This window comes from Ctenocephalides felis, unplaced genomic scaffold (genome assembly GCF_003426905.1).
Source record: "Ctenocephalides felis isolate EL2017-DRISC unplaced genomic scaffold, ASM342690v1 CF-g0.4_SCAFFOLD_03571, whole genome shotgun sequence".
NCBI classification, from domain to species: domain Eukaryota; kingdom Metazoa; phylum Arthropoda; class Insecta; order Siphonaptera; family Pulicidae; genus Ctenocephalides; species Ctenocephalides felis.
In genome coordinates, this window is record NW_020539725.1 from 41,036,314 (window position 1) to 41,060,419 (window position 24,106).

Genomic DNA, 24,106 nt, shown 5'->3' on the forward strand with positions numbered 1-24,106 from the left:
GTTTGTGTTCTGTGTCACATTTCGGCCTCGTAATGCCATACGCACTAGTAGTGAAAAAATTCTTACGCAGTGAACGTGTTAAAGAGGCGTCATTTCCTCCCACACGAAAATTTGTGAGTTGATTTTAAATATAATACTGTGGTGAATAAAAAAATCAGCTAGCAATAAGTCGAGGGAAACCTGGTCAGCTGATGCCTTTAAATAGTCAGTAAATGCTTCTGGCTAACTTCTACGTAACGACCTTCAAAGTATCAGCTGACGATTTTTCCACCGAGATACAGCCAGCTGACGTATATATTTATCAATTGTTACATATAAGCTATCATCTGGTAAATTTTTAACCGAGAGGATATCACTGAAAGTGAAGATTTTTTTCCCATGATCTAGCCATCAGCTGACGTACAATGCACTATGTTATAACCAGCTGACTTTTTTTTTTGGTTGAGGTATTGGGTTAGCCATAACTTGATAAACTTTTAGCCGAGAGGAAATGAATGAATTTTTTTTTTTTTTTTAAGCGTGGGGGGTTACAACTGCTCATCTCCCCCACCGAGCCTCAGCTGACATTCACGAGGCTTTATAGTTCGATTTTCTGATGCGTTTTACCAATTATCACTTGAGAGGAACTTGGTCATATAAATCTGTTACTGGCTCTCGGGCTAGATTATTTTAGATTTATTAATATTATTAACAGACAAATACCGAGTAATAGCATAGCCATATTTATTACATTGAGCAGTGTTCCTATACTGAAAGATATGAAATGAATATTGTTTTATTGACTTGAGAATGCCGAACAATAATAATAGCAGTCGCGCTTTTATATCTAACTTCATAGATAAAAGAAGAGTAACTGTCTAACTTCTTCGTTGGGGTATTGAGATATCCAAATTTCGATGATTTTATTTAAATTTTAAGCTCTATTACGACAAATAGTTTTAAAATGTGGTGTTGGAGGCAAAAACGAAAACCACTGAGCACAATCATTAAAGAAAAGAAAACTGGATCAGAACCATTGTGTGAAAAAGAGTGCCTTCTACTCGACATAGAAAATTGGTAAGATGAAGAAAGCAGATGGTTGATAACTTACGCAAGAAGAGAAAATACAAAGAACTGAAACCCGAAGCACAGGACAAGGAAATATGGAAGCAGAAGTATGGAAAATGAATTTTTTATAATTTCTTTATAATTTTATTTGAACAGCTATCAGAACTAATGGGTTCTATGAGCTGTTGTGAGTAAGATCTTACAAACTACGTTCGTTTTATTACAGATGACAACCCAAACAGTTGTCACATCTCTGTATGATAAATTTTTATTACCATCTCTGTAATAGGGCAAGTATGGTGCAACAATGCCGGGTGAGAGCTATTTTCACTTGGAAACATATTGCTATCTATATTTCCAAGTGAAAATCGTTGTCAATGTTGCCTGTTAACAGGCTGCTCGAAGTGGGTATCGAACCCGGGACCTCTGAAACAAGTCCCGTCGCTTTTAACCGCTTACCTACTGGCGAGCCCATGGAAAATGAATGAATGAGTAAATAGTGGTAAAGATATGGTAGTGGGAATAATAAGCAAAAGATGGAAAGGAAATCATTGATGTGTGGCGATCGCACACCATGGAATCGTAGTCTATCTTCGGATAGACTACGATTTATTATTATTATATCGATAAATAGTTCGAAAACTAATAGATAGATCATCACCATAAATGACAAAGTAAAATTCGCTTCAACTATACTTTCGGTGTTATTTTGATCCTTCGATAAAGTATGGTTCTAATCTCGAGCATGGTCCGATTAGTTCAGATGGCCTAATATACTGCCATCAAATGATAATAGACGGGGTGTCGAACGAAGCACTCTGAATCCGACGAGTCGCGCGTATCTAACGGAGCACTTTGTGCAATGTAGCTGCTAAAGAACAAATGATACGACTTGAGGATAGACAGTGCCATTACTTATAGATTCCGGTTCTTGGGAGCTTTAAATATAACTGCAGGTTCTACTTTATAATTAATTTACAAACCGAAAATAATTGGCTATAACTCTTATATCAATTTGATGTTGAGATTATTGTAATCATTTAGCTATAAAATAAACTACTCTTGATCCGCACTCCAATTTATCAATGCTTTGTGGTGAATCAGTTTTCGTCTAAGTAATAATCTTTTTTATTAATAGATTTCTAATCATTTTTAACTTCCCGTAGTGTAAGTTATAGTAATCGTCCAAAAATCGAGAATGAAATTTTTTGCATATCTTTACGTTCGAAGGTTTCTGATGATTAAGACATACCTTACAATTAGAAAAAGTAGTATATATATATATAGTAGGTATATATTTTTGTGTGCGAATGTATGGATACAATTTTTCGTCTCCGTTTTCGGGAGGACGGATCAATCGATTTCAATTATTCAAATAGCATTCGATTTCTATTAATAAGGAGACCTGCTGATTAGTTAGCACAAGTTGGTCCAGCCGTTTCGGAGATCCTGTGCAAAGAGTGAAGAAAATGGAAATTAAGTTTTTGAGAGTCGGATGCAATTTGAATGCTTCAAAAAACATTTCACTTGTATAGACTTAACGAAGAATTGATTAAATTTTTCAAAGGCAGGTCCAGAAATATAAGTTTAACAAATGCCATTTGGCGGCCAAACATCTGATTTTTTTGACAGTATGGATCAACCGACATGGAATTTGGACACAAACTTTAATGAAATTTCAAAATTTTCAAATAAAAATTAAGAAGATAACTTGTTTATTATGTTTTTAGCCGAATTAAAAGAAATCCAATAATGTTATGATTTTTTCTATATATTAAAAATACACGTAATGTAATACCAAAGGGGGAGAAGGGCTCCAAAAATTCTTAGAAATCAATCATATGGTTAATGGATGCTCCCAAATGAATAATTTTCATTTTTTCATATGTGTTCAATAAAGTATAGAACTTGTTTGACCATTGAAAATTTGATTTTTGTAACTTGAATTTCCAGTAATTTTGAATTTATTTTCAAATAATATATGCTACTCTTTATCTTCAATATAAGCATCGAATCAATAATTTTGTAGTACTATTAGATATCATAAAATACTGAAATTGGTAAGAGCAATCCTGGTTCTCGTTTCTTATTCCCTCGAAGTTTGGTTAGTATAGTACGATCTCCATATATCACTACAGGGAAGTAAAACATTAAATGATCAAAAAGCTTCGTTTATCTATAATATATTTTACTTACTTCTAATTAAAACTTAAATTCCTTATATTTCTTCTTAATATAATTATTCTTAGATTAAGACTAGCTTAATATGTAAATAATATTGCTCCCTGAAAATTCAATAGCCTATTAAGATTTAAACCTAATGAAACGGAATTGAAAATTTAAAAACTTGGTTAATGTAATGTAAATATTACTACATAACTGATTATCATATGAAACAATATATGAAGAAAAATGTTTGATTGTCTCATTAATTCTTTGACTCAAATTCATGTTATAGAAAGGTGGAGTATGCCAATAATATAATATTTTGTCTAACAAATATTATATTATTTTATAGATTGAAATATAAAAATATACAAATTTTACATGTAAATACTGCCTTTCTTTGAATACTTAAAATATGTCAAGTTGTAGTGACATCGGTTTTCAAGTAAATATAAGAAAATATTCCCTACCTGACATTGCTGCACCAATAGATAAATTTATCAGTATGAGCATATGCATATATGCTTATTTTGTCAAACTATTACTTCATATTTCTTCAATTTGAAATCGGAAATTAGCTCAGCGTAGGTATTTTAAAAAAATAACAAAAGATACATTTGGAAAGATATAATGTATAAGCAATGTTTATGCATTATTCCATCTTTGTCTCGACTCGTCGTGACAACTTTGACTGCGAAAAAGGCTTACTTTTTGAATTCTATTTCTTTTTATGTTTATAATATCAATGTTAAAATATTCTAATCAGATTTTTATCGAATCTTACCGAATTATTGAGCATTTAAGTTTTTTTTAATAATATTTCTACAAGCATTTTGCTATCGAATTATTATTCAGTCAATCCTTAATCATGAGAATATAGATGTTCTAGCTCACAAAATAAGGATGAGGAAAAGTATAATTCATCTTCATTAAAATCTTGTCATCCAAAGGGAATTGGTCAATAAGTTAACTAATGATTTGATTTGAAACATCTATGTTTATAATGATGTACTATCACTCTTATATAATATAAAATATATTACTGGAAACTAACTTAATTGTAATTATATTTTATAATTTCGGTCCATCATTGCACCTTCCCTGATCTCGATGTTCCGCTTCCGAATTTGTTTACATTGGATGAGCTGCTGGCACGGCCGTGGTTTTCGTCTTTGTTTACAATTAATACTAAATTAGTTCGCTACAAGAGTACTGCTGTGTATACGTTTAACGTTAAAATAATAATAAAATGAAACACGATGGTCTAAAATCTAAAATTAAATTGTCATTACCCTTTTTTTGAACTATTCACGTTTTTTGATCGTACAACACGCCTACATTACGGGTGCTATGATTTTTATTGAATTTTTCGAGAAGGCTGTGACTCACTTACTGTTACTTTTTTATAGCTTTTTCACACGACAGGACGTAATAAATAAAAGATGATGAACGGGAATGATCTATCTATCACGTGCAAGCCAGTTAAATCTTATATATCGGACTTTTATAGACACATTATTACAGGTTACAGGTGCAGGACTAAAATTTAGTCTTTTCATCATTCTTTCTAGTTTATTATACAGAGTTGACTAGTAAGGCTATTTCTGATTATATTTTTTAGTCAATTTCCAGTCGAAGTCTGGCTTTTTAAATTTTTGTGCAGTGACTATTTAAAATAATTTCCAATTTCAACTTGTTCAATAAGGAAAAATTAAATTTGTTAAGGAAAACATATTAATCAATTTTATTATTTGATTCTAATCGAAAAATTCTAAATTTTCAAAATAAAAAATAATTATATTGAAAAGCCCTTTAACAAACATTTTCAATGATATAATTTTTAAAATTTTATTAAAAAATTATTTGCGAGCTTTGGACGAAATATATTTGCTAGACTAAAAATATTCTTTATTGAATTTTTTTTTGCTTGAAAAATAGTTGATAGATTTTTAACAAAACTATTTTATTTTTCTTGAAAGTTGTACTGAACTAAATAAAATAGTAAGTTAATTTCGACAATGAACAATTAATATAAATGCGATAATGAATCACAGATGGAACCAATAAAAATTGAAACAATTTAAAAAAATATTATTTTATCTTCGATTATGTTTTCAGTGTATGTAGAATTGCAAAAGAAAAATCATGTCATTATTGCATTTCCTGATAAATAGCCATTAGCAAATATAATAATCAGAAAATAATATCATCAGAACATTTTATAGAATGCTAAAATTCCGATTAACATTTTGAAAAAGTTATTTAATCACAAAAACGATGGATGGTATTTTCATTTTTTGTAATAACTTTTAATTGCTGTTTTGAATCTACGCCAAACAAAAAAAACGTTTTTTATAATATTTGATTACTCCTGAAAAAAACATTTTCATAAGAAAGAAAACGTAATTTGAATCATATTACTTCATATATTTCCAAGAGTACAAATATGTAAGCATAGATACTTAAAATTATTTTTGGTGCCTTTTATGTTCCTATATGTACACGAACATTACTTAAGTTTATAAACTATCTTAAAGCCTAGCATATCATTTTATTCATCGTTCTAAACTATTTTAAATAACATAATAAATATTGTACGTTATATATAGTAAAACTTAATTATTCTTTGGTGTGATAGCTGTAATATGCTAATTACTTATTATTAGCTGCTTTATTTAAAATTAAACTTAATTATATGTACTACTATAATTATATTTATATTTCATTTCATGGTCAGTCATATCATAAGGCACAATATGCTAACTCTAATAAATATATATTTATCATACAGGCCAATTTGTTTAAAGCTTAGATATGTATATAAGTATAAAAATTATTTGTTAGTAATAAAATTATTAAAAATTATGTTGCAAAAATTAATAATAAAGCGTCAATAAATTGAAAAAACGATTAGTTACGATTATATTAATTTTGTTGTCTGTATTTATAAAATCTTAAATGGCATAATATTTACACCAATTATAATGATGGATCAAAACAAATTACGTTTTGCTCTTGTAGCTGGGCTTTCAAAATTTCGCTTTAATTTCAAGAAGGCACCTTTGGTATATCTAAAGATTTAGTATTAATATTTTGACAAAATACCGATATATTTAACATTGACTTTATGTATTCGTACAAATCTTTTAGCTGTTAAAGCTGTAGTTTGAAAAACAACTTAATTACTAAAAATATAATATAACTAAAGCAATAATTACGTATTTGAAGGTCACATTTATTGCCATTGAGCCATTTGAAACACACAGAAAAACACACTCAAATTATTATTAAACATTTCAACAACCATAACATTTGAAAAATTAATGAAAGATAAATATAATATAAATATGTAACAAGAAATATTTACACGCAGTTATCAATAATATTTTTTTTACTAATAACTTTAAATGTAAGTATTATTTGATATAGTTTAAGAATAAAATACATAGCCTATAATGTGAAAGCTTGATTTTTGGTATTTTTTATATTAGTTAAAAAACTGTATCAATTACGAATACTATGTAATGTTCAAAACCAAAAACAAAAGGCTAAATGAGATTTCATTTTCAATTTCAACGAAATACTTTGCATCATCTACATTAATAAAATTTCGTAATTAATATCGTTTATCCAAATTATAGAAAAGTAAAGCTTTTAGTTCAAATCATGCTGCAAATTAAGTTAAATTTAAAATAATAATAATAATAAATTTGAATATAGTAATACATAAAATTTGGCTTTATATAAAAAAAGTATAAAGCAGATTAACTTTATAGCACTTCTTGAGAATTTATTAAAAATACCTTATCACTAACTATAATAATATATATAAATATATACATTTATTTTATAATATATCATAAATCACTTTTTTACGCATACTTGATACGATGATCATAGTAAGAACTAATCGGTGTCATAGAATTACTGGAGGTTAAAGTAACTGGACCTCCTGGTAATGTTGTAGGCAAAGTTGAGGATGGCGAAGGCAGCGAAGGAGAAGGTGTCATTGCTGCGTAGGATTTGTACAGAGGCATCGTGGAGGATACATTTGGTGTCAATGATGGAGCACCTGAAAAAAACAGAAAGAACGATTAAAATTTAAGACAGACACTAATAACTAAATATAATTTCATATTAAGATATATTTGCAGAAATGTTAATTAATAATTAGTTACAATACATCCTATCGACTTAATGAGTGGCGTGTTGCAATGGAATATTAAAACTATGTAAAAATCTATATCATGCAGAACGTTGAATAAAATATAAAGAAAAATGTTAAACTCAATATGATGTGAAACTTTGAATAGATTTGGATGTAAAAAGAACATTGTAGACGTTCATGTATAGAACATTGGGTAAAAAATAAAAATATCTTAAGTGGCTAAAAGTTAGAGTGAGCCCAAAAATAAAAATATTTTTATATGTAACTAAAAGCTCATTGATTGTAGTACTTTTACTCACTTCATTTAATTTAAACTGGAACTGGATTCAATTATTTATTATTATTATGTTATTAGCTTTTGCAGTATTTCCATTCTCTCAATTTAGAAATCCTTATGTTAGGATTGAAAATACTTTCGACAATGTTATATTAATTATTGACACAAACTATTCAATAATACTTTTATCTTATTTTGACTTCAAGTATTGAGCACTTGAAGTCCTCTCCAGCAACATTGTTTTGTGCATGAGAACGTACTGGCCAAGAACCATTTATTTTTTTATCATTGACTGTTTGGACAAAGAAAAGGGAGAATATTTTCAAAATAAACTGTGCGATGAGAATACTAAATGACTTACTAGACTGTATTAATTACAAAATATTTATGAGTAATAATAAATGAGAACATTGTATTAGATATGTTGAAATTTATGTTAATATAGTTTCCCAAATAACGAATTGTTCAAATTTTGGAAGAAATATTTTTTAACTTCCCGAAGGAGAAGTGAATGAGACCAAATTTGGAAAAGGAATGTGTGTGTGTGTGTATGTGAACAGATTTTTTGCCGTAAATCGACGTTTTAACGACGATTTCAAAAGTTTAAAAGCCATTCGATGTATCTCGATGAGGACTATCAGTTTTGTTCGACGATCTGCCAAGCCGTTTCTTTGTCATTTGGGAAAAAGTGTTAAACGTTTCGTCCACATTTAAGCTCATACGATTTTGAAAAATCAAAAACTGTTCGAAAGATATTAGTTGAGAATGATACTGATTAGTTTTAGGTGAAAATTTACCGAGCCGTTTTCTTGTAATTAACTGTTGAAAAAAATTTAAGCCGATTTTTATGGAACTTTTTTTGGCGATATACATCATGGTCTTACAGAAGTTACTGAAATATTACTGCCTTACGACAAGTAGTTTAATTTTAAAAATTCATCAAAGTTTGAGAAAATGAGTAGTTTTTTTGACGTTTGTTCAAATTAAAATTAGACGAGTTCTTGGTCTTAATGAACATACTGAATCATCAAAGTGCTACGGAAACAGGTTCAATTATAAAAATGGTTGATTTTTGAAAATTTGCTCTTAGAAAATATTCCGAGTTATTGAGTTCGTTTTCATACTTTAATCATTCATAATTTAATTTATTTTTTATTGATTAAGTCGATTATTTACACATATCGGGAAGTTCATGTAACTTGCTCCAAGGCAAAATACCGATACCAACTAGTTAATAAGTATGATTCAATTGTTTCTTAGCAATGATTTTCTTTTCAGAATAGTTTAAAACTGAGTTCTTTCCTTAACGACTTGTGTTAAATAATAGTTAACAGAAGCAACATTAAACCACTCAGCATTGCATAAGAAGAAATACAATACTCATTTTTCATATTGTCTGTACGTCATATATAATAGGCTCAAGTTATTTTCGGAATCTTCATACAATGTTGCGGAGGAAAACTATGTGGCTTCGAAAGATATAGTTGTGAACAAATTGATTGAATTTCATATTGCGATAAAAAATAGAATGGAGAAAACACTAATTTCATATCACTGACTAGTTGATAAAATGATTTTTGTTGGAAATAGTTTTTTTGACAGCAATTTATTATAAATAATGCACATTATTGATATATAATGCAAAATTGAATGCCTACACACATCATTATTATTTGTTGAAGTGGGTTCTAAAAAAAATATTAATGAATATTATTTATAATTATCTTCTCATCTCTTATAGTTTAAAATAAGTATGTAGTAACTTTCTTGCTTATCTTCAACAGCTTATTTAGAAAATAAAGCTTTCATAAATATTTCGATTTCTTATTGATATATTTCGGACTTATAAATGCACAATTACGTTAGTATGCCCTAAAAGCGCAGTCCATCATTTCAAACTTTAAAGTTTCATGATTTAACTACGTTTTGTAAACTTTCTAGCATTTTAAGATGTTCGATTGGATTATTTCAATTCACTTCAATGACTTGAAACTTTGAGAAAACACAAATTAGATTTTCTGTCGTAAACATAAACTTCTTCGAGAAGTTAAGAACAAATTTGCCCTACTAATTTATATTTATTTTAAATTTTGGCTCATAAAGCAATAAAATTTACAATTAAATATTAAATGCTTTTTTACAAAGTATATTTCAAAAATTGTAAACTAGTTTCAATATTCAAAATCATATTGAATTATTAAAAAAAAAATGAATTTCTGGAATTTAGATTCATCTCACGCTTGTTGGCGATTTGCCTTAACGTGCAAGGCCAATCGCTACTAGTTTCCAATACTTTTAAAAATCATTTATCTTCATATTACCTACAGCGCAAACGATGCATTTGTTTTTATCTGGCCGCCTGGTCGGTTGACCTCGCAATCCAGATAAAAGGATGCAACAAAGTCTAAACAAAAGAGACGCCGTGCATTCTCGATTTTCAATGAAATATTAGTAAGACCTCTGGTGAAAATTCTCAACTCTACATTATTATTGCGAACAATTATCTCAATAAAGAAAAAGTCCCTAGGAATCATTTTGATATTTTACTGATTTGTTGGACAATCGATCGAGGTTTGGTCTGAAGTTGTAATAATAATTGATTTTCTTCTTGATACAATTTTAAAATTTACAATTTTCTGGAGAGCCATAGGGAATATTGGGTAAGTTAAATTCTAAAGATATGTACCAATACATGCTTATACACAATAAACATTAACACAATAAAGTATTTTTTAAGAAATTCGTATATCGGATATTATTCAATTTATCACTTACTAAACTTGACTAATAATCATACTAGATTTTACCCCAATTTTCAAAGGATATCTTATTTCAATTAATTAGCGACTGCCAAAAATGTCAGAATAGTGATTACCCATGAAAAAAAGATAATGTTAACTCATATTTAAAAAATCTTCATAAATATTTGTACAATTCAATAAATAAATTTAAAAAATAAAATGAATTTAAAGTCTCTCGAGAATGTTTGCTTCGATATATTCGAAATAAAAAAACTTTTTAAAAAAGTCCTAATAAAAATATATCAAAACTAGAATATAGTAACCATTGGGTTATAACCATTAGATAAAGTAACCTTCACACCAACTTATAAATTTTTTTAATAGATTATTTGAATAGCAATTAAAATTATAGGGCTTTTTAGGCTTTTAAGATGATAGATAATACTCTATAAAATTCTGAGACATTATTAACTACGTCGACTCTATATAACAAAACAAACAACAGTCTCTTTATGTAATGAAATTTATTATTGCAATTTCTTAATATTGATATTTTTTTTATTGATGCTGCATATATGGGGTAAATGCTATTTTACTGGTAAATATATTGCTTTTTATCATTATTTCCAGTGGTCATCGCATTGATTTTTGCTATATTTGTTATTGCTAATCAAAAATAACCAGTTAAATATCAGTATTAAATTTTATAACTATAATATAACTTAATAGTTAACCTATGCGGATTTTAATTGATTGAAAATTGTTGTTCTTTGGTAAATTCCGTTCCGATTAATTTTGGTCCTTCATCGCATATAGTACTGTTATCCATTCAAGGAACAATCTCAAAAATACATCATTTTATTAAGATTATATACATCTACGTACGCAAACAGTAAATCAAACGTCAATATTCAACTTTTTTTACAAAATTATGGAGTGATATATTTTTAAGAATGTTTGTAAAGTTTTACTGTTTTGAATACGTATATTTTTTCACAAAGCTTAGGTAATCGTAATGAGCAAACTGATCGTAAAACGTTTTCTATTTTCTGTTTGGGCAATTAGCTGCCCATCTATAATCGTAATACAAAATTAAATATTGGCATTGCATTTAGTTATATCACAACATCACGCATAACGTATCAATGTCGCATATCTTTTATATCAAATTCATACCGCGCTCTCTTATATAAATAGCGAAAGAAAGACGATGAATGAATTATGACATTTGCAGCGACTATAAATAACGTGCTAAGACCACGGTCCATCTAGCGTTTGATTTATTCGTGACATGACTTATAGACTTACTTATCATATTGGAATTCCCAATTCAATTTTGTCTTCTCTTATGCGAGAAAGCGTTTTATTAACAAAATATTTTGGCCCTATGCCGCAGAGGGTCAATCTGTTTAAAAGTGTAAAGACTGGCTTGAAGTTGCATAATACGCGAGAAATCGTATTAAGTATGATGATTTTAACAGGGTTCTACTGTATATACAGGGTGTGCCAGACCTTGACGTCAAGCCGAAAAAAGGTGACAGTATTGACCTTAACTCGAAATTTTTTAAAAATAAAATGTTTAAGTATTTTACCACTTTGCAACCTGAATTTCGCCAACTTTTGATGAAACTTGCCAACATACTTTAGTACATTTTTGTAGGAGGGCTCCTCAAAATCGACCGAATTTAATAAAATTAAATATTCATAGTTCAACAAAAAGTTTTATTTCTTGAAAACTTGGGCAATTGTAGTATTTTTTACTGTAGTTCTAGAAATGTTATTCACGATTACGGTTCCAAAGTTTAAATAAACAAAATCAATAAAAGTTGACCACAATCACTAAAAATGGTCATAAATTCTCCAAAGCTCTACGTTGCACTTAAAAGCTCATAATTTCCAAAAACGTGAAATATTTTTTCTAAATTTTGTCAGCACAGTTATGGTTAATAGTATCACCCCGTTTTGGAGTGACATCAAGGTCTGGGACACCCTGTATATTTGCATAAATGTGGGTGTACACAAAACTTCAATGTCTTTGAAGAATATGTTTTGATTTATTAAATCAAAGGAGACATGAATAATATTAAATGCATTAATAATATATCAGCATCCAAATATAGAAAGAACGTGAGTAGTAAAATATAAAAATAATAATTTTTCGCATTTAATTGCAATATTTTTTCCAATGATTACTTCTTGCAGTTTTTCGCCTTTATATATATAATATCATATTAAGATCACCAAGAATTATTGTATCCACAAGTGGATCTAGAATTAAATAATTTCTTATATAAATCTATATTCAATTGAATATAATATTTTAATAAGTTAAACAATACGTTAATTTACTTCAATATTTTTTATTAATATTTGCAATTAATTATACGAATCAAGTATGCGAAGTTGTTGATTGATATACGGTATATATTTAAAAACTATTATATATGCTACAGAACAATGTAGTATGAATATCCACATTATCAGAGTAAAATTCAATATATTCAATATACAATCCTTGAAAAGCATAAGTAAATTTACCATTTACCAACAGTTAATTAGTTTTGAAGACGATTTTCTTTATTTTGCAAGCATATATTTTTTATGTCAAGGATGTAATGTAAAATTCAAATAATTGCAATGGTTCTGTCACGTACGCAAATTTCCCGCAAAGCATGACATCACTTGGCATCGCGATCCGGAGACGAGCGGTCGAGCCCACAATTCCCATCTCTTATCGAGAGCAAACGGCGTCACATCCTGCATGTGACGGAACCGACTGCTGATGGAGGCAGAAAAACTTATAAACATTTCTTGAACCCGACAGTTTGTCAAATCAGATGCGGAGAATGTCGATTGATAGAAGACAGATTGACAATGTTGTGCAAATAATCAATTAACATGTGCGAACAAAGATGTGATTAACAAATAAAGTCTCCCGAGAATGGTTGATTCAATATATTCGAAATTAAATATCTTTCTCTTAATAAAATAATAATAATAATATCTCAAACAAAATCAACTTATTACTGAAAAGTGGAAAGTCGAACACCCAGAATTTTCTTTCACCCAGAGTATTCTTTGAGGTTTAGATACGTATATATATCTGTAATACAGATACATACGTAATCTGAGATTCTGTATGGGGGAGTAGTTGCGCGCTGACAGGGTCTCGACATTGCAACCACAAGATTCGGAGTTCAAACACAGATTTGCGTGCAACCTAATAGGCAGTAATGACATCCAATTACACTCAAAATTGTAAATCATAACTATGTTTTCAAGTGATTAATTAAAGAGAAAATGACCTATGGAGTTCATAGTATGAAACTACTACCATAATAAAGTATGTCGTTCTTTGGAACAACATCAATTACAGGATATTAATTAATTTCTAATGTGTAATAAAATGTATGACAATAACTTATTGAATACATTGCGTTCATATTGTTATTACATATATTGATAAAAAAAAAATTTAAGTGAAAATGTAAATATAATAATAATTTATTATGTTTTCAAGTGAATATATAATTCTGGGCATTGCTGCGAAAACTCAAAATAACGTCACAATTAAAACAGAAAAGCTTTTTCATAAAAAATATATCAAAACTAGAATAGGAAAACTATTGGTTCGCCAACTTATAACTATTATTAAGAGTCATTTTCACACAAACATATAGATTTTTTTATATATTATTTGAACAGCGATCAAAACTTAAAGGCTTTATAAACTTTTGAGATGATAGATAATTCGCTACTTTATTTTGATTACATAAGGGGGCGTCCATTAATCACGTGAGCGAGCTTTTAAGCTTTTTTGGACTTCTCCTCCCCCTTGGTGATACATGGTTGATATTCAAAATTACCACTCCTCCCCGACCAAACATCACGTGTATTTTTAGTTACGTGAAAAAACTAACATTTCTGAATTTTTTTTGAAAATGTTTGAACTTTTTTATAAAAAGTAGTTAAAAAAATAAATACACGTGATATCTTACTATACCCCTCTCTTCCCCAAGTGATATTTCATGATTTTTTTTCAAACCCCCCCTTCCCATAAACGTGATTAATGGACGCCTTCTTGCAATGATTAATGGTCGGTTTTATAGATAACAACCCGAATAATTGTCTACCTTCTGTGTAATGAAATACTGATGAATTTATTATTAATTCAGCAATGCAATGCAATGGGGTAAGGGCTATTTTCACTTAAAAACATATTGCTATCTATATTTTCAAGTGAAGACCTATGTCACTGATAACGAATCTGATTTCGATTTCTATCTGATTGAAATCCAATGGCTCTAACGGTTAGAGCCTTATTAGAGCCAATATTTAGTTTTTATTCTATAAAACTCTATTCTAGAGGGCTCCGCCGTAGATCAGTGGTTAAACCTAGCATAGATCTTATGTATTATAAGGTCTATGGGTTAGAGTCTAACCCACTCTAGAATATGATTTTAAAAGCTTCAAAAATTAAATATTTTAGGAGCTTTATAATTATTCGATAAACTTCAATTATCGTCAAAATTAACTGACCTTATATAAAAATCATCTGTATCATCGTAATTTTCAATGTAATACTTTAATTTTTTTCTTGTTGATCTACAAGACATCAGTTAAGAATAGAATTGATTTACTTATCATAAAGATCGGTTTTTCATAATTGACTGTTTAAAAATATGAACACAAATATTTTCAAGCAATTTTTAGAGTTCAAGCTAAATTCCTTAAAGCGAAATGCCATTTGAACTTACAATTAATATTTCACAATTTCCATAGATTAATAGCGATTTGTGGATTATTACCACTGGATAAATAATTTTTTTTTATTAACTTCCCGTAGGGCAAGTTATAGTAATCGCAAAAAAATCGAAAAGGAAAATTTTTGCATTTCTCGACGTTTCAAAGGTTTCTGAATATTTTGGCATACCTTAGAAAAAATGGATGTATGTGTGTGTGTGTGTGTGTGTGTGTGTGCGTGTGTGTATGTATGTGCGGATACAAATTTTCGTCGACGATTTCGGGAACACCGATCAACCGATTTGAATAATTCAAAAAACATTCGATTCGTATTGATAAGGAGACGTGCTGATTAGTTTTTGGCGAAGTCAGGTCTAGCCGTTCCGAAGATACGGGGCAAAAAGTGCCGAAAACGGTAACTCAGTTTTTAAGAGAACGGAGCGTCCGATTTTAATAATTCAAAAAACATTTTACTTGTATTGACAATTTTCATAAAGGCAGGTCTAGCGGTTTCGGAGATCTAATGAAAAAAGTAAAAAAAAAGCCATTTGGCGGTCAAAAATGATCATTAGACATATGCACATCAAATTATCAGATATTTTATAGAGATTTTAACAATAAGTATAATTTTGGTTTACATTCCTATAGGTTCCGTACCAATGTTTACGCGTTAGACGTCGACGCGGCGCTTACGCGGTTTGATATTTCGTCTTTATGCAGTTAAAGCAGTACGGTTGCTTTGAAAAAAAGTTTAGATCTTTCAAAATATGTCAAAATAAAGAAAACATTTTTTTTTTTCAAAAAAAAAAATTTAAAAAAAAAAATTAAAAAAATTTTTTTTTTCAAAAAAAAGTAATTTTTTGTCTAATTGTTTGTCAAAAATCTTATTTTTTCGAAGTAAATTTTTTTCAAAAATGTTAATCGTTTTTAAAAAAATAATAATTTTTGGTACGGGAAGTTCCAGCAATTTGCCTTAAGGCACGATGCCTTAATTGCCTTAAGACAGAATTCCACTTACAGCTAGTTTTAACCATTAATTGTGCAATTAGTTTAAATCTATCTATCATTTCAGTCCCATGCTCGTAACGAGCCCGCTCAAGTGAAAGCTATCTGAATCCGCTTTGATCGAGGCGATGGATGCATAAGTTGTGTTTGTGGTTTTACCACACGTGTTCCGCAGGGTGGAAGCTGCATACACAAAGGCGCCTACGCGCTCAATGCAGAACCGCAGAAGCAAATAAGGTGCATCGTACCAGTAATAAAGGTTAGACTTTTTATGATATATATTACAGTCTGTTTTATGAATGCATATAATAGAAATAGTATCTTGTTGAAAATATTAAAACATGGTTAAATATCATAGCGTACGCGTGCCGCGAGTCGAATGCATATCTTTTTCGAATGTTTTCAAATCTAAATAAGGCAGCGATCCGTAATAAAAGTTCTGGGTTAAAGATTTTCTATGTTTTAGGAATTTTAAGAATTAAATAATTTTTAAGAATTAAATGTTTTTTCAATGGTTGTTGTGATTGATTGCTTTTTTAAGGACCAATTATAAAATACTTTAATTTGTAACTAGTAATATTTATTTTATGTTAATTACATAAATTACATCGTATTTATAATAATTTCAATATTGTTTTTGATAACGTATTGATTGATTTGATTTTTTGTATGATTTTCGATTGATGATTTTTTGTTTATATATCAATATAACCGAACACTTTGATATGGCGCGAACATACTCGTATTGCAATTTTAACAAGTGTTCATTTCTCTCATGAGCTTTTACTTATAATTAGAAAATATATACTTCTAAGTAAAAAACTTGTTAAAGAAATAAACACTGCCCAATCAAAGTGCTGCAAAAATAAAGTTGAGGCCTGATTTCAGATATTTTTTGTTTATAATAATGAATTTTTAAAAATATAAAAACGCCTATGACTCAGTGTTTTGATCAGTAGTATACAGATTTTTTTTTATTACATTGTAATATAATTTCTATTATTTGAAAATGTTAATTATACACATCTATTCTAGATGCAATTAGTAGTTTAACATTCTAGTAAAACATGTATGAATAAAAGGATGAATTATTAGGTTCATTTAGAAACCTAATTGGTGATTTGATTGATTAACTTAAACAAAGTGTCATATCACGAGCCCAACTTTGTTTTTGAATAAAATATTCTACCGTCGAAAAAAAAACGCAAACTATATACTTTTTGTTAGTTTTAGGAACTAATTTAAATTTTAATTCTACTAGAAATTAATAAACTTTATTCTGATCAAATGAACTCATCGTATGAGAGTATATTTCTGAAAAAAATTTCAATTCGATTTGGGTACTTTTATATTCTATAATGCGAATAGCAATGATAAATGGAACATCAAAAATATTACGATAATTCATTAAATACTGTTACTAAAGTTTTAGACTCAATAAAATAGTCAATTTTCAATCATTTCGATTTGGGTACTTTTATGTTCTATAATGAGAATATCAATGATTAATGGGGCACCAAGAAGATTACGGTGTTTTATCAAATATTTAATAAAATATTTGATAATATTTTAATAAATATTTTAATTTTAATAAAGATAAAATGATAAATTTTAATTTAATAAAGATAAAATGTTAATAAAATTTTAGACTCAACATCGTCAATTTTTGCTTTTATATTTTACAACCTATCGTTTTATCATCGAATCTCTAGCACATTGAGGAATGTCTAAAATTGTGTCAACATATTAATAAAATAAAAAAATATAAAAATCGCGAAATATTTTGTTTATAAATAGATTACAATAAAGGTTGTGTACGGATGCAGTGGTCAGAGTTATTGCGATGAACTTGTTGCATCGACCTCCCAAGAATTCGCTAACTACTCGGCGCCGATGTTTTGGCTTGCAAACACCCGGTAGACAAGTCGTAAAAACATTTAAACATATTCGCAAAAAAATCCTTTTTAGTCATTTAAAAATACAAGTTGTTCTAATTTCAATCTTGCCAATGTCTATTTTGAAATTTTGTGAGAATTATTTTAATACCAAATATACCTAAAATAGTTGCAATTATGGTAAGATTCTTTTACATAAGTATGTCTTTATATAATATAAGTAACGTCTTCATAAAAGCCCTATGTACAGATTTGCAAACATTTGATAAATCCAAAATGGAAAATCGGTTCTAAACCAAACTAGGTTCCTATAATTTATATGGGAAACAGTTCAATAGTTTCAGCAATGCATATTTAGATTTTCAAGGTAAATTATCTTATCTGCTTTATTAATTTTAACTACGACTAATTATACATATCGATGTAAATAATAAAAACGTACAATAGTTCCACATGGTTTCCAAATTTTTTTGTTTTATTTTTAACTTCCCGTAAGGTGATTTATTGTAATGCGCCGAAAATCGAAATTGAAAATTTTTACATTTCGCGACGTTTTGAAGGTTTCTGAACATGTTGGCATACCTCAGAAAAAATGGATATGTGTTTGTGTGTGTATGTATGTATGGATATAATTTTTCGTCCACGTTTTCGGGCGCACGGATCAACCGATTTGAATGGTTCAAAAAACATTCGATTCCTATTGATAGGGAGATGTGCTGATTAGTTTTTGGCAAAGGCAGGTCCAGCCGTTACGGTACAGAAAATAGAAATCGAGTTTTTGAGTGAACGGAGTATCTGATTTGAATGATCTAAAAAACATTCAATTAGTAATGATTGGGAAAAGTGATTATTAGTTTTTTGGCAACAGAGCTAAATGTGCAAAAAATGGCAGTTTTTGAGAGAAATAAGCGTCCGATTTTAATGATTCAAAGAACTTTCAGCTTGTTTAAACAAAATAATTGATTTTGAAAAAAAAATCATCACATTTTTTTTTTTAGTTTTTTTGCATATCGAAAATAATTCAGATTTCATTTTTAATTCTGACTAAAGTTCTAATATACAATAGTTGTATATAATAATCTAGTTGAAAACATTCAGTATTCCTCGAACATTTCGTTACGGTACGGGAAGTTCCAGCAATTTGCCTTAAGGTACGATGCCATACACCCCACTAGTTTTTCATTAAATTACAATTGTTGGATTGTAGTTTTATTTTAATTTATAGAATTTATATTCATTTACTGATTAATAAAAAATATCTATGTAGGGTATATTTATCATACATTAATATAAACTGACTTGAGAAATATCTATACTTTTTATTCTTTATCTATAAAATATAATTTCTAACATAAATTATTTACATAAGTACATCCTTTAAATTATTTGTTGTTACACACATTCAATCAATAGAAGTAATATCATTTAATCGCATTCAATTAAATTCCGTATGAAATTCTGTGAAACTATTTCATTTAAGTATTTGAGACTTTTGTATATGTAATGAATTCATATACAAATTTATTTTATTTATTTACTCATTAATTTATTTATTTATTCAACGCCGAAGGCAAATTAAAATAATAAAACTAGTGGGGTGGGTGGCATCGTGCCTTAAGGCAAATTGCTGGAACTTCCCGTACCGTAACCAAATGTTCGAGGAATATTGAATGTTTTCAAATAGATTATTATAAATATTGTAACATTGTCTAATATTTATAAGAATTATATAAACTGAATTGCAGAGTTGAAATTATTTGTTTAAAGTATATTAGAACTATAGTCAGAATTAAAAATAAAATCTGAATTATTTTCGATATACAAAAAAATTAAAAAATTAAAAAAAAAAAAAAAAAAATGGTACAAAATTTTTTTTTCCAAAATCAATTATTTTGTTAAGACAAGCAGAAAGTTCTTTGAATCAATTGAATCGGACGCTTAATTCTCTCAAAAACTGCCATTTTTTGTACATTGAGCTCTGTATCTCCGAAATGGCTGGGCCTGCCTTTGCGAAAAACTAATAACCCCTTCTCCCAATCATTACTAATTGAATGTTTTTTAGATCATTCAAATCGGATGCTCTGTTCTCTCAAAAACTCGATTTCTATTTTCTGCACTCTTTGCTCCTTATCTCCGTAACTGCTGGACCTGCCTTTGCCAAAAACTAATCAGCTCTTCTCCTTATCAATAGGAATCGAATGTTTATTAAATTATTCAAATCGGTTAATCCGTACGCCCGAAAACGTGGGCGAAAATTTGTATCCATACATACATACACACACACACACACACACACACACACATCCATTTTTTCTGAGGTATGCCAAAACGTTCAGAAACCTTCAAAACGTCGAGAAATGTAAAAATTTTCAATTCCGATTTTCGGCCCATTACAATAACTTACCCTACGGGAAGTTAATAAATAAAGCAAAAGTTATAGCCATTATAATAACCATTCTATCATTTAATTAATATATAATGCTAATATATTAAATTGTATCTAATGACATACTTAATGAAAAAATAACTATAAATAGTAAGATTTTCAAAATATTTATTTTTAATAACCCACGCCCACGCGAATCAGTTTTTGCGATTCATTGTTTATTTGATAGTTTCACAAATATTATAACGAAGGTCAAAAAATGTCACATATGAAAATAAGGATGTTTGTGTTAATTTCTTGCAAGTGCGGAAGATAGTTGCTTTCCAAACCGCATTCACATCCGATTAGTAATTTCAATATTGTTTAAGTATTCGTCATGTTACTGAGAAAGACTCAGAATAAAGCAGAAATAATATATCAGACAGAGAGATTCCGTTGCGAAAATTATTTTTAGCCCAAACATTTATTTTGAAATTAGTGGCGTGATTGTAACCAGATTAAAGTAGGATGTAATATATATCCATTATCTAAATTCAGTAATACTGTACAAATTTAGCATAGCCTATTACGCTATTAGGTGCAGGTTTGGGGTGTAAATGGAAGACATAGCGAAATGCAGATTTAGAAATGGAAGTTATGATAATTATTAAAAAATTGTCTTCCGACGTGTTTTTGATAGAAGTCCAGTACATACGCATTTGAAATACTTGAAATACAAAAATTTAATATGGAAATTGTTGTCTGAGCAGGTCTTCTAAATAGCATTATTTTTCGAATTTAGATTTGACTTCAATTTTTAAATTTGAATATTATCTTTATGAATCGAATCAAAACAATACATAGAATTAGAAAAATATGTTTTTAATTTTTTTTATATAAGTAAAGCATTAAGTAATGATCATGTTATAAAAAATATTGTTTAATATTTATCAAATAGTTAATTAATTTTGATTCAATTTTCAATTTCTTGAATTTCGATAAAATATCTAATGAGAACAGGTAACATAAAGCAGTTAATAAAATTGCTTAATGATGAATATTTATATTCAGCACTAATTTATATATATTTAAATTCAAATATATTCTTGTTTATCTATGAATTTCACATAATTTATAATATCATAAATTTAAATTGAAAATCTAATTATAAGAAAGTTTTAAGTCTTACCGTGATTTGTCGTGGAATATGCTCCAGTGTATGAAAATGGGTCCATCATAGGTGGTGTGTGATGTCCAGTAGGCATAGTGGATGTCGCAGAAATATTATGCTGATCTTGTTGCGGAATTGGACTGGTTGACTGTTTCACAAACGTGGTATCCATTGAAAAAGGCGTACTCGTCCAGGAATCTGCTGTTTGCCCGTAAGCATGGCTTTGATAATCATTATAAGGCTGATACATTTGCTGAGGATAGCCCCCACAATTTTGATAGTCCTGACCGACGGCAGTTGCGGCTGACACTAAACTTTGATCATAAGGTGGAGCGGTATAAAATCCACTTGGTGTTAAATGTGGATGAGAATACTGAGGCTTCATTTGACATTTTCGTCTAAATCCTCGCGGTCTTCTCCTATAGCTACCTTCCTCGAACATATGTTCACTACGTTCATCTATCATCCAATAATGGCCTTTACCTGGTCTTCCTAAGCCTTTAGGAAGCTTTATGAAACATTCATTTAAACTTAAGTTATGTCGAACTGAGTTCTTCCAACCGTTGTAAGTACCTCGAAAGAATGGAAATCGTTGCTGAAGGAATTGATAAATTTCACTCAAAGTTAACCTTTTAGTTGGACTACTCTGGATAGCCATGACAATTAATGCTATATAGGAGTATGGCGGTTTCTCTTGTCTTCTTGCTCCCGAAGCAGCATTCTTTTTAGGCTGTTGTTGTACCGTCGTATCAGCCGCCGCGGATGACGGTTTCTCCTGACAAACGTTCAAATGTTGACTCATTTGTTGAGCTAATTGGTTAACACCGGTAGCAGAATTTGTCATTAAATCTTGCGTTGTTTCTTGTTTCATCATTTTTCACAAAATAACTGAATCACTCAGAAAAGTTTTTAGCAACAAAAAATCTTAATATTTTATTCACATACGAAAAAAAAACATTTATGTAAACAAGCCCGATGTGTGGGACCAAAACGTGCCGGGTTCGCTTGAAGACTGCTCTGATTTTTTACGCGTGTTTCATTACGCGACTTGGCGCCCCTCTTGACGAAGGAATTCGTCCCGCAAAAGCACACAGAAGGCGGCGCGAATACCGAACATCGACCAATAAAAGCTCTATGCTTCGTGAAATGGATCGTGGTATCCTAAGATTTAATAAACAGGGACGAATTTTCATTAAGCATTTTATATATAAGGTGTATCGAAACCCAATACAGATTTATATGCTTAATTAGGAACAATAATTAAGTACTTTTATTATCGCTGTGTCATAAATTGTATTTGTATAAACTGCATTTGAATAGCTTGTACTTGTTTTTTGTTGAAATTAATTTTAATACAAGCTTTATCACGTACATTTTAATTTAAACTATTGTGTTGTTTTATGTGATTTTTTTTCTGAAATCATATTGACATTCACTTAACACATAACAATTATTAAATAATTGTTTAAATATCTCATAAAATCATTTCATTCTATTAAAAGATAAACAAATTTAAAAAGGCGATATATCATGATAGATTAATATTATGTAATTATTACAATTTTATTTTTCGAGATCTAAATAAAAATGTTTGTTTTATTATACATATTTGTTTTAAAAAGTAATAAGTAATAATTTAGTTATATATTTTCTAATACAATCGTCACGACAATAAATGTACTTGAATATTTGATCGCTTTCTGCTGGTCTCTTATTTTATAGGCTAATTTTTCGGTAAATAATGTATTTTCATAATAGTTTTACCTTCTTCGGTGGTGTAGATTCATTTATAAAATTATAAAAATATTTCAAAAGTTTTTTTTACCGGCGCTTACGCCAGATACTTTATTGATTATTCATATACAAATGAATTTGAAATTAAAGTAGACTTTATCAATAATTAATAAAATATTAATAATAATTAAAGAAAAGTAAAAAGTAACTTCAAACCTAAAAGTTATTTTATAAATGCATTTTAAACAGTAACAGTTGAGATTTGTCGCAAAACTTTTAAGCCCTAAATCTATTGCTGCGTTGGCGTTACTAACCAAATATTGTTTCATTTATTTATAACATTTCGGTTTCATATCTCTTTAATCATTTTTTTTCTGTGAATAAAAATAATTTCTTAGAGTTTTTCATATACGGCTCTGTTTGAATTTGTAGGTGGAGCCAAAATCTCATTAGCATCTCAGTTTCTAAGTTCACAAGATTACTCGCACATGTTTCCTGTAAAGCGAACACAAGCAAATAACAAATGCTTGTCTGAGCTCTATCAACTTATTATGTGCTTAATTGATTTAATTGAACATCTAACAACAAATTAAGGATTTATTTTAAAATGTTTCAAAATTGTATTTACTTACATCTTTTGTTTATAATTTGAAAGCCTTTACAATAAGTTTTTATTACTCCATTCCACATAAGATATACTATTTCATATTTCAATTTGAATATGTAGTTCCAACCAGTGCAATTTTTGATAATTTTGATAGGTTACCACCATAGTTTTGTATTCTAATTAAAAT

At 29.0% G+C, this 24,106-nt stretch overlaps 1 protein-coding gene across 1 annotated transcript; it reads right to left on the minus strand.

Annotated features, from left to right (window-relative positions):
- Nucleotides 1-7,085: 7,085 nt before the first annotated feature.
- On the minus strand, nt 7,086-22,452 carry LOC113386055 (forkhead box protein F1-like). Its single transcript, XM_026623863.1, has 2 exons — nt 21,597-22,452; nt 7,086-7,285 (listed from the first exon to the last, which is right to left on the minus strand). Exons 1-2 carry the CDS (start codon nt 22,450-22,452, stop codon nt 7,086-7,088), a joined length of 1,056 nt encoding a protein of 351 aa, XP_026479648.1.
- Between the last annotated feature and the right edge of the window lie 1,654 nt (nt 22,453-24,106).